This window comes from Pleurodeles waltl, chromosome 5 (genome assembly GCF_031143425.1).
Source record: "Pleurodeles waltl isolate 20211129_DDA chromosome 5, aPleWal1.hap1.20221129, whole genome shotgun sequence".
Classification (NCBI taxonomy): Eukaryota; Metazoa; Chordata; class Amphibia; order Caudata; family Salamandridae; genus Pleurodeles; species Pleurodeles waltl.
In genome coordinates this window covers 1,149,359,245-1,149,371,364 of record NC_090444.1, presented here as the reverse complement: position 1 = coordinate 1,149,371,364, position 12,120 = coordinate 1,149,359,245, and the positions used below count along the sequence as shown (strand labels likewise).

Below are 12,120 nucleotides of genomic sequence, written 5' to 3'. Positions count from 1 at the left end.
GCGCCACCATGGGGGATTCCTCAGGGCAGCGGAAAACCGGCGGGACACCGCCGGTTTTCCTGTTCTGACCGCGGCCATACCGCCGCGGTCAGAATGCCCTGCGGAGCACCGCCAGCCTGTTGGCGGTGCTCCCGCCGACCCCGGCCCTGGCGGTCCTTGACCGCCGGGGTCGGAATGACCCCATAGTCTCTACCAGATAAAGTGTTACTGAAGGTAAGTAATTTGTCCATCTGATAGAGACTTCTAGCTGCAGATTCCTTACCTTTAAATAGATACCAAGCAATACCATACCTGGAGGTGGGTCTGCAAACCAGTGACAAACAAGAAAGTCCTGAAGGACTAGACGGACAAAGTGCCCATCCCTACGGACCTGACTGTCCAGGCAGTAATGTTTAGTAAACATGTGCAGAAAAGCCATTGTCGCTGCCTGACAGATGTCCAGGACCATAATTGCGCATGCTAATGCAGTGGTTGCAGCTTTAGCTCTGGTAGAATGAGCTCAAAAACCCTCAGGAGGTTGTTTTCTAGCCAGTGCATAGCAGATCTTAATGTAGAGTTCACTTCTGCACGGTCCGACCTTTCTTCTCACCCACATTCCCCATGAAGAGTTGGTCATCCACCTGGAACTCTTTTTTACGATCAAAGTAGAACGCCAATGCTCTTTTTGGGTCCAGGCAGTGGAGTCAATCCTCTTACTTAGAAGGATGTTGGGGTGTAAAAAAAAAGTAGGCAAGGTGATAGTTTGGCCTACATGAAAAGGCGTGACCACTTTAGGCAGAAAAGAGGCCTTAGTGTGAAGCACCACTTTGTTGGTATAGATAGAAAGGTAGAGCAGCTTAGATTATAAGACCTGCAGCTCAGTCACCCTGCGGACAGATGTAATTGCCACAAGGAAGGCTGTTTTCAGTGTGAGAAGCCCATGGAGACAGTTGTGAAGAGGCTAGGTGGTTGTGCACATCAAAAAAAGTCAGAACCAAATTAAGATCCCACTGTGGCATAATGAATGGGGATGGAGGGAAGAGATGCGTAAGACCTTTGAGGAACCTATGTACAATAGGAGACTAAAAAAAGGATGGTTGATCAGGCAACCACAAAAAAAACAGAAATAGCAGACAAATATTCCTTAAGAATGCCCTGCTGGGCAAGGGAAAGAATGAACAATAGATTCTCAGAGAGAAGTGCAGAAAAGGGATCAACAGACTTGTCTGTGCACCATGACACAAATTTATTCCAACAGGTGTACAGGGAGTGCAGAATTATTAGGCAATTGAGTATTTTGACCACATCATCCTCTTTATGCATGTTGTCTTACTCCAAGCTGTATAGGCTCGAAAGCCTACTACCAATTAAGCATATTAGGTGATGTGCATCTCTGTAATGAGAAGGGGTGTGGTCTAATGACATCAACACCCTATATCAGGTGTGCATAATTATTAGGCAACTTCCTTTCCTTTGGCAAAATGGGTCAAAAGAAGGACTTGACAGGCTCAGAAAAGTCAAAAATAGTGAGATATCTTGCAGAGGGATGCAGCACTCTTAAAATTGCAAAGCTTCTGAAGCGTGATCATCGAACAATCAAGCGTTTCATTCAAAATAGTCAACAGGGTCGCAAGAAGCGTGTGGAAAAACCAAGGTGCAAAATAACTGCCCATGAACTGAGAAAAGACAAGCGTGCAGCTGCCACGATGCCACTTGCCACCAGTTTGGCCATATTTCAGAGCTGCAACATCACTGGAGTGCCCAAAAGCACAAGGTGTGCAATACTCAGAGACATGGCCAAGGTAAGAAAGGCTGAAAGACGACCACCACTGAACAAGACACACAAGCTGAAACGTCAAGACTGGGCCAAGAAATATCTCAAGACTGATTTTTCTAAGGTTTTATGGACTGATGAAATGTGAGTGAGTCTTGATGGGCCAGATGGATGGGCCCGTGGCTGGATTGGTAAAGGGCAGAGAGCTCCAGTCCGACTCAGACGCCAGCAAGGTGGAGGTGGAGTACTGGTTTGGGCTGGTATCATCAAAGATGAGCTTGCGGGGCCTTTTCGGGTTGAGGATGGAGTCAAGCTCAACTCCCAGTCCTACTGCCAGTTCCTGGAAGACACCTTCTTCAAGCAGTGGTACAGGAAGAAGTCTGCATCCTTCAAGAAAAACATGATTTTCATGCAGGACAATGCTCCATCACACGCGTCCAAGTACTCCACAGCGTGGCTGGCAAGAAAGGGTATAAAAGAAGGAAATCTAATGACATGGCCTCCTTGTTCACCTGATCTGAACCCCATTGAGAACCTGTGGTCCATCATCAAATGTGAGATTTACAAGGAGGGAAAACAGTACACCTCTCTGAACAGTGTCTGGGAGGCTGCGGTTGCTGCTGCACGCAATGTTGATGGTGAACAGATCAAAACACTGACAGAATCCATGGATGGCAGGCTTTTGAGTGTCCTTGCAAAGAAAGGTGGCTATATTGGTCACTGATTTGTTTTTGTTTTGTTTTTGAATGTCAGAAATGTATATTTGTGAATGTTGAGATGTTATATTGGTTTCACTGGTAATAATAAATAATTGAAATGGGTATATATTTTTTGTTGTTAAGTTGGCTAATAATTATGCACAGTAATAGTCACCTGCACACACAGATATCCCCCTAACATAGCTAAAACTAAAAACAAACTAAAAACTACTTCCAAAAATATTCAGCTTTGATATTAATGAGTTTTTTGGGTTCATTGAGAACATGGTTGTTGTTCAATAATAAAATTAATCCTCAAAAATACAACTTGCCTAATAATTCTGCACTCCCTGTATACTGTTTTGGTTTAGGGTATGCTTGGCTGCCAAGATTACGTTACAGACTCCAGGAGGAAGGCCAAAAGCTGTCAACTGCCGCAGCTCAATCTCCATGCAAGAAGGCGGAGAGTGAACAGGTTAGGGTGAAGAAACCTCCCCTGCTGGTGCAACAGAAGATCTTCCCAAAGGGGAGGTCTGATCGGAGGATCGATGGTCATGCTCAACAGTTCGGAATACCAACCTCTCCATGCCTAGTCTGGAGCCAGAAGGATTACTTGGGCCCGGTCTTTCCTGATGTTCTTGAGGACTCTGGGCAGGAGTGGTAAGGATGGAAAGGCGTACAGGAGGCCTGAATTCCACTTGAGGTGAAAAGCGCCTCCGAGTGAGTGCCACCTTGGAAACTCCAGCACACAAAGCTGCTGAACTTGTGTGTTCTTGGCAGAGGTGAACAGATCTAACCAAGTCTCTCCCCATTGCTGAAAGAGACCTTGTGCCATGTCTGGATGAAAATGCCATTCGTGGTCTGTTAGGCATTTTCAGCTGAGTTTGTCCACTCTGGCATTTAGAGAGCCCCCCAGATGCTGAACCACCAGGGATATGCCTTGCTGTTCAGTCCATGTTCAGAGGGAAAGACCCTTTTGACAAAGGGCCCACAAACCCACCCTGCCCTGCTTGATGCAGTACCACATGGTGATGGTGTCTGTGAACACCTGCACTAACTTTCCCTTGATAGAGGGAAGAAAGGTGTTCAATGCCAGTCAGATCCCACGGAGCTCCTGCATGTTGATGTGGAGTCCTGCTTCCACCAGAGACCAGATTCATCTGATCTCCACCTCTCCCAAATGGCCGCCCTATCCCAGGAGTGACACATCTGTCAGTACTGTCAGATCTGGGTGGGGAAGAGAGAGGGATCTGTCTCTTGCCCAATTGCAGTTCATCAACTGCCACTGCAGGTCTTTTGCAGTTCCCTCTGAGATTTAGACCATGTCTGAGAGATTTCCCCGATTCTGCGCCCACTGGAACTTCAGGTCCCACTGCAGAGCTCGCATGTGTCATCTGCCATGTGTCACTAGAAAGGTAAAGGAGGCCATGAGGTCCAAAAGCCTCAAAGTCAGCCTCACCGAAAACCAGGTATAGTGGCTGAAACTTTGGTGTCATAGCCTGAATATCCTGGACTTGCCACTCGGGAGGATAAGCCCGAAACTGCACGAGTTCAGAACAGCTTCGATGAAAGGGAGCGTTTGAGATGGAGTCAGGTGTGACTTAGGCATGTTTGTAGTGAACCCCAGCGAATGCAGGTGGTTTGCCGTAGTCTGGAGGTGGGAGACAACAGCCTAGGGCGAGCCCGCCTTCAACTCTTAGTCATCAAGGAAAGGGAAGACTGATACCCCTGATCTCTGCATTTGAGCTGCAACCACCACCATCACCTTGCTGAACACCCGAGGGGTGCTGGTAAGGCCAAAGGAAAGCACGGTAAACTGAAAGTGCTTGTGGCTAGTGGTGAACCGCAAGTAACATTAGTGGGCAGGCAGTAAACAGATGTACAAGTAAGCATCCTGCAATTCCAACACTACCATCCAGTCTCCTGGGTCCTGGGCAGACAAGACCTGAGCCAACATGAGCATTTTGAACTTCTCCTTCTTGAGGAAGCAATTGAGCACTCACAGGTCTAGAATAGAGCGAAGATCGCTGTCCTTTTTGGGGACCAGAAAGTAGCGGGAGTAGCAACCACACCCTACTGCTGGTACCAAAACCCTCTATATGGCTTCCTTGGCCAAGAGAGCTGCAACGTCCTTGTGGAGAAGGGACAAATTATCCTCCGTCATCCGATCGTATGATGGTGGCATGATGGAGGGATAGTCTTGAAGGGAAGGGAGTAGCCCCTTTGGATGATCTGCAAAGCCCACCTGTCCGAAGTAATGGATTGCCACAGCGTACAGGTGATGGGGAATCCTGCTGCCAGCTGGGTGTGCGTGGTGGTGAAGGCTAGGAGGTTTTAGAGGCTGCTGCAGAAGGTGGGGGAGGGGCAGACTGACCAGACTGCTGGCCATCTGACCCACGAGGTCGGTGGGTCCCATGCCTTGGCCACGCAGAGGCTGAGCAGCATGGTGGCTGGCTGGAAATTGGCATGGTTGGAAGCACCCCCCCATAGCCACGAAAGGAGCAAAAGGCAGATTGGGAGGGATGAGGGGCTGCCGCGAGGCCCAAGGACCTGGCCATAGCACAAGAATACTTGAAGCGCTCAAGCGCCAAATCTGCCTTGTCTCCGAAGAGACGGGTGCCATTAAAGGGCATGACCATCATGGAAGCTTGGACATCCCCGAAATGCCAGATATCCCCCCAGGCGTGGCGCCTCAGGTCCACTGTAATTGAAATCGCTTGCCTAGCAAGTCAGTTGTGTCCAGTCCACAACGGATCGTTAACTTTGCTGCATCTCTTCCGTCATGACAGTACAGCCCAGGCCTCCTTCGGGAACTGTGGCAGCACTTGCACAACCGTGTTCCACAGTGTGTGGAAATCATAGCCCAAAAGGCATGCATTGTTCACAGACTGCAGTGCAAGGCTGGAGGAAGGAAACATCTTCTTTGCAAATTAATCCAGCCTCTTGGATTCCCTATTAGGATGGGTGGTAAGGGAACGCCCCATGATAAATAGAGGCTTGGGCCACCAGGCTCTCAGGGGTACAGTGTTGCATCAGGAAACTTGCGTCCTCAGGTGCTGGTGATGGCGGTGGGCAATCTATTCACAAGAGCACCTGCGCTGGGTGTGGACCAGGTACCCAGTAGGATGTCCGTGAGGGCATCTTTGAATGGGAGCAGAGGTTTTGAGGTGGAAGCTCCCGTTTGCAGAACCTCTGTCAAGAGATTAGTCTTGACTGCCACTGAAGGTAGCTGAAGGTCCAAGACCTCCGCTGCCTTCCTCACCACCATTGCATAGGAGGCTCCCTCCTTTATAGCCACAGTAGGGAGAGAAAGCATGCCACTATCTACACGTGTGTCCAGTCCACTGGCTTCACACAAGTCCTCATGCCTGTCCATTTCTTTCTCATATGGCTGGTATTCTAAAGGGTCCAGCGACCCCTTCCTTTCTTCCTCAGGCCTCGCCCAGAGGAATAGCGCTCAGGATCTGATTGAGGAGGCAAAGTTCCTGCTTTAGTAAAACGACTCCCATCCGGTTCCATGTTGGAGTCAGGGCTGACAATGGGGATGGTGCGCCGGTGGTGCTGGCAGCATTGGGACCGGCTCCGGGTTAGGTAGAGTTGGTACAACTGGCGGTCTGGATCCAGAACTGGATCCCTAAGAGTCCATTGGGGCCGAGGCCAAAGCTGCTGGCACAAAACCCGATGTGGCCCTCTCTGGCTCTGTGGGGCTCAGGTACAGGTTTCAAAGAACGAGGCCTAGAAAAACAAAGCTCCCTCGTTGCATCGGGCGACGGACGAGAAGTTGAAGAGCGCTTCAACTCCTTACTCCATTTCTTGTGCCTTGACTTACCGAGTCGCCCGAGGACTTTGAGTGGGACGACGACTTTGAATTCTGTGACCAGTCCCAAGGACCTTCCTGTTGACTGAGACCTTGATCTGCGCGGAGTCCTGTGCCGGTCTGCCGTCAGCTCCAGGGACCGCTCCCTCAAAGCCTTCAGATGCATGTCCCGGCACTCAGAGTGCAACTTCGGGTAGTGGTTGTGCTTCAGACATGACAAGCAGACAAGGTGCTGATCCGTCACAGACATCACCCGATGACAGGACCCGCAGGGCTTAAAACCTATCTTCTTTGACAACATCCTCAATAGACCAGGAGTATTCTCTAAAAGAATTCAACAAAAAGTAAAAAAGAACAGTCAAAAAATGACTGAGGGTAGCTTTCTTTTGGATCAGTTCCGGCTGGCGCGGAAAGAAAAGAACTGACATCGGCATGCTTGGGTGGCGCCCATATAGGAACAGCAATGTCATTTCTGGCATAGACGAAGCAGACCATGGACACGGAGATGATCAATGCCATCTATTGGTGTGCGGGGGTACTGCCTCCAGTCTGACACCTGAGGAGAATTCAAAGGTAAGGAATCTGCAGCTAGAAATCTCTAACAGATATAAAGTTTACATTCAAGTTTACATTTGTGTCTTATCTTGAAAATAATTTTTGTTAGATCATGCCTTTCTGCTGCTCTTGCTACAGCTTGTCCTGGGGTTGGACATTGAGGGTGAGGTTCTTCATCACTAGAGTCATCACTAACTGATTGCACTGGCATTTACTTCTAGAAGGCTGTTTTGTGCAACTCGGCACATGTGGCTATGATTTTCCATTGGATATAGGGATCCTATTTTGACAAACCCTCACTCTTGTATAGATAACGAAATCTGCCTTTCAACAAGCCTTATTTCTGTTATTTTGAATCTGGCTTACTTGAGAGTAGCATTTTACCTCCTTTCTGTAGCTGTTCTTGGTAAAAATATGATGTCATCATCAATGGGTGTAGTACTGTCACCTACAATAGAAATACAGTATTTAATTAGATAAACAAAGAACACCTAGATATTTTCGCCAAGCAATGTAACTTCTTGTAAACCTAGCAAGATACTACCCATCTCCAAATTCTCCTTTTAGTAGTGTCAGACAGTTTCAGAGTGACGAAAGATATAGGAGTTGTATTTCTCCTGCCTACTGTTCAAAAAGGTTAGTCATCAGGAATATGACATTGCATACCGCCTGTATATTCAAAAGGTGTTGGGCCTTATGATTTCTGTAAAGAATATCACTCTCTGAGTACGATGTAGGAATACATGGATTTCACCCACAGCCAGTGATGCGGGAATTGTGAGCTCATTAGTCCAACTCACCAGGAGTATTTGGTGTATGTGTGTGTGAATGTATTAGTTTCACCATAACATCAAGGAAGTTGCTGAAAACCCTTGATCTGATCGCTCCCACCAACTGCAGTTGCATACTGGTATTTACCAGATGCAAGAAGGTCTAAGCTACACAAAACATGAATATGTGTGGGTAGGGCCTCACTGTGTTTGGTCTATCTACCTAGAATGGCCCTGCAGCTCATCGATCAGTTTTAAAATCACCTGACTATTAAATCTGTATCTATAGTAGATCTCCTCAGTTTGTACAAAAAGGTTCACCCTTTGCCTGAAACCCCTCCCTTTTCTTCTCTTCTGTGCTTCTAAGATGTGCCCCCTCCTCACCATAGCATAGAGCACTGACATTGTCAATGTTTGCTTAGCGTTTTGGTTGAGCCTTATCATTTGCTCCTGGTTACTAACTGCTTCCACTTCTCAAGCATTTCTTCTTGATTTATTTTAATGTATTCCTTTGAGACGTGGCCTCCTTGAGGGTGTACCCTGAATCCTTTGCCTTCTGAGTCTAATGACCTACGTTGTCTAATCACTGACACCTCAAAACACGATTTACGCTGCTTGTTCTTTTGTGCTAGTGGATCAACCACAGGAGTTGTTCCAGTGGTATGTCTATATGATATGGTGTGAGAAAGTAGCCTCTTTCTAGCCTTGTTACCCCCACTTTGGGCCTGTTTGTGAGTGTATGTCAGGGTGTTTTCACTGTCTCACTGGTATCCTGCTTGCCAGGGCCCAGTGCTTATAGTGAAAACCCTATGTTTTCAGTATGTTTGTTATGTGTCACTGGGACCCTGCTAGTCAGGACCCCAGTGCTCATAAGTTTGTGACCTATAGGTATGTGTTCCCTGTGTGATGCCTAACTGTCTCACTGAGGCTCTGCTAACCAGAACCTCAGTGGTTATGCTCTCTCTTTACAAATTGTCACTAACAGGCTAGTGACCAATTTTACCAATTTACATTGGCTTACTGGAACACCCTTATAATTCCCTAGTATATGGTACTGAGGTACCCAGGGTATTGGGGTTCCAGGAGATCCCTATGGGCTGCAGCATTTCTTTTGCCACCCATAGGGAGCTCTGACAATTCTTACACAGGCCTGCCACTGCAGCCTGAGTGAAATAACGTCCACGTTATTTCACAGCCATTTTACACTGCACTTAAGTAACTTATAAGTCACCTATATGTCTAACCTTTACCTGGTAAAGGTTGGGTGCTAAGTTACTTAGTGTGTGGGCACCCTGGCACTAGCCAAGGTGCCCCCACATTATTCAGGGCCAATTCCCCGGACTTTGTGAGTGCGGGGACACCATTATACGTGTGCACTACATATAGGTCACTACCTATATGTAGCTTCACAATGGTAACTCCGAATATGGCCATGTAACATGTCTATGATCATGGAATTGCCCCCTCTATGCCATCCTGGCACAGTTGGCACAATCCCATGATCCCAGTGGTCTGTAGCACTGACCCTGGTACTGCCAAACTGCCTTTCCCGGGGTTTCACTGCAGCTGCTGCTGCTGCCAACCCCTCAGACAGGCATCTGCCCTCCTGGGGTCCAGCCAGGCCTGGCCCAGGATGGCAGAACAAAGGACTTCCTCTGAGAGAGGGTGTTACACCCTCTCCCTTTGGAAAATGGTGTGAAGGCAGGGGAGGAGTAGCCTCCCCCAGCCTCTGGAAATGCTTTCATGGGCACATTTGGTGCCCATTTCTGCATAAGCCAGTCTACACCGGTTCAGGGACCCCTTAGCCCTGCTCTGGCGCGAAACTGGACAAAGGAAAGGGGAGTGACCACTCCCCTGACCTGTACCTCCCCTGGGAGGTGCCCAGAGCTCCTCCAGTGTGCTCCAGACCTCTGCCATCTTGGAAACAGAGGTGCTGCTGGCACACTGGACTGCTCTGAGTGGCCAGTGCCACCAGGTGACGTCAGAGACTCCTCCTGATAGGCTCCTTCAGGTGTTGCTAGCCTATCCTCTCTCCTAGGTAGCCAAACCCTCTTTTCTGGCTATTTAGGGTCTCTGTCTCTTGGGATTCCTTAGATAACGAATGCAAGAGCTCATCCGAGTTCCTCTGCATCTCTCTCTTCACCTTCTGCCAAGGAATCGACTGCTGACCGCGCTGGAAGCCTGCAAAACTGCAACATAGTAGCAAAGACGACTACTGCAACTCTGTAACGCTGATCCTGCCGCCTTCTCGACTGTTTTCCTGGTGGTGCATGCTGTGGGGGTAGTCTGCCTCCTCTCTGCACTAGAAGCTCCGAAGAAATCTCCCGTGGGTCGACGGAATCGTCCCCCTGCAACCGCAGGCACCAAAGAACTGCATCACCGGTACCTTGGGTCTCCTCTCAGCACGACGCGCGAGGTCCCTTGAATCCAGCAAATCTGTCCAAGTGACTCCCACAGTCCAGTGACTCTTCAGTCCAAGTTTGGTGGAGGTAAGTCCTAGCCTCCCCACGCCAGACTGCATTGCTGGGAACCGCGACTTTTGCAGCTACTCCGGCCTCCGTGCACTTCCGGCGGAAATCCTTTGTGCACAGTCCAGCCTGGGTCCACGGCACTCTAACCTGCATTGCACGACCTCCTAAGTTGTTCTCCGGCGACGTGGGACTCCTTTGTGCGACTTCGGGTGAGCACCGTTTCACGCATCCTCGTAGTGCCTGTTTCTGGCACTTCTGCGGGTGCTGCCTGCTGCTGAGAGGGCTCCTTGTCTTGCTCGACGCCCCCTCTGTCCCCAGATGCAATTGGCGACATCCTGGTCCCTCCTGGGCCACAGCAGCATCCAAAAACCCTTACCACACGATTTGCAGCTAGCAAGGCTTGTTGGTGGTCTTTCGGCGGGAAAACACTTCTGCACGACTCTCCACGGCGTGAGGGATCCGTCCTCCAAAGGGGAAGTCTCTAGCCCTTGTCATTCTTGCAGAAACCTACGCTTCTACTGTCCAGTAGCAGCATCTTTGCACCCACAGCTGGCATTTCCTGGGCATCTGCCCATCTCCGACTTGCTTGTGACTTTTGGACTTGGTCCCCTTATTCCACAGGTACCCTCGACTGGAAATCCATCGTTGTTGCATTGTTGGTTTGTGTCTTTCCTGCAGAATTCCCCTATCACGACTTCTATGTCCTTTGGGGAACTTTAGTGCACTTTGCACTCACTTTTCAGGGTCTTGGGGTGGGCTATTTTTCTAACCCTTACTATTTTCTAATAGTCCCAGCGACCCTCTACAAGGTCACATAGGTTTGGGGTCCATTTGTGATTCACATTCCACTTTTGGAGTATATGGTTTGTGTTGCCCCTATCCCTATGTGTCCCCATTGCATCCTATATTAACTATACATTGTTTGCACTGTTTTCTAATACTATTACTGCATATTTTGGTATTATGTACATATATCTTGTGTATATTTGCTATCCTCATACTGAGGGTACTCACTGAGATACTTTTGGCATATTGTCATAAAAATAAAGTACCTTTATTTTTAGTATATCTGTGTATTGTGTTTTCTTATGATATTGTGCATATGACACTAAGTGGTACTGTAGGAGCTTCACTCGTCTCCTAGTTCAGCCTAAGCTGCTCTGCTAAGCTACCATTATCTATCAGCCTATGCTGCTAGACACCCTATACACTAATAAGGGATAACTGGGCCTGGTGCAAGGTGCAAGTACCCCTTGGTACTCACTACAAGCCAGTCCGGCCTCCTACATATGGGCAATATCTGTTGTCATTCTTGCATGTGTTTTATTAATCTCTGTGCAACATTTGTCAGTGTTTAAACCTTTCTTGCTGAGGGGCTTAGTCTCCACAACTCGTAGCTTCTCTCTTTTAGCCCCTTTCTACTATTAAGCTGTTTAATATCATTTTGTTTCTAGGCTGGTCTGCAAGCTGAATACAAGAACTACCATTTTAGCAGCCACAAACCCAAAGGGCCAGTATGACCCGAATGAATCAATGTCCGTTAACATAGCGCTAGCAAGTCCCCTTCTGAGCCGGTTTGACCTGGTGTTAGTTCTGCTGGACACAAGAAACGAGGATTGGGACCGAATCATTTCCAGCTTCATTCTAGAAGAGAAAGGTAAAAAAGGCTTTTTTGTAAATATTCTTAAAATTTCAAGGCCGGGCATCACATTGTTACCGGTTTGTTTGGCAGCCATCAGATTCACAAATATATGTTCTCATTTTCTAGTTACAAATAAAAGAACGTACCTTAAAGGGCTGAACATCGGTTGTACCAGACAGCTAAAATGGGGTTATAGATGCACATCATCTCCTGCTAGCAAAGCATTATCCATTGACTGAGATCTTTCTCAAATTTCTGGAACTGGGCAAATAATTTAGACTAAAAACCTTATTTAAAATACCATATTGATTGTCGGTTAGTATGGAAGCACCCTCCCTGCACCAATCTCAAATACGCTACTTCCAGCTTCGTATTACCTCTTAGGCCTAAGAGAATGCTTATTATGCTAATAAA

At 48.0% G+C, this 12,120-nt stretch overlaps 1 protein-coding gene across 1 annotated transcript in view; it reads left to right on the top strand.

Moving 5' to 3' along the window:
• MCM9 (minichromosome maintenance 9 homologous recombination repair factor) overlaps window positions 1-12,120 on the top strand; it is a 287,879-nt gene that overhangs the window by 217,188 nt on the left and 58,571 nt on the right. The window contains exon 9 of the mRNA XM_069235378.1: window positions 11,519-11,721. Within this exon, the coding sequence (XP_069091479.1) occupies window positions 11,519-11,721 (203 nt within the window). The remainder of the gene's footprint in view (window positions 1-11,518; window positions 11,722-12,120) is intronic.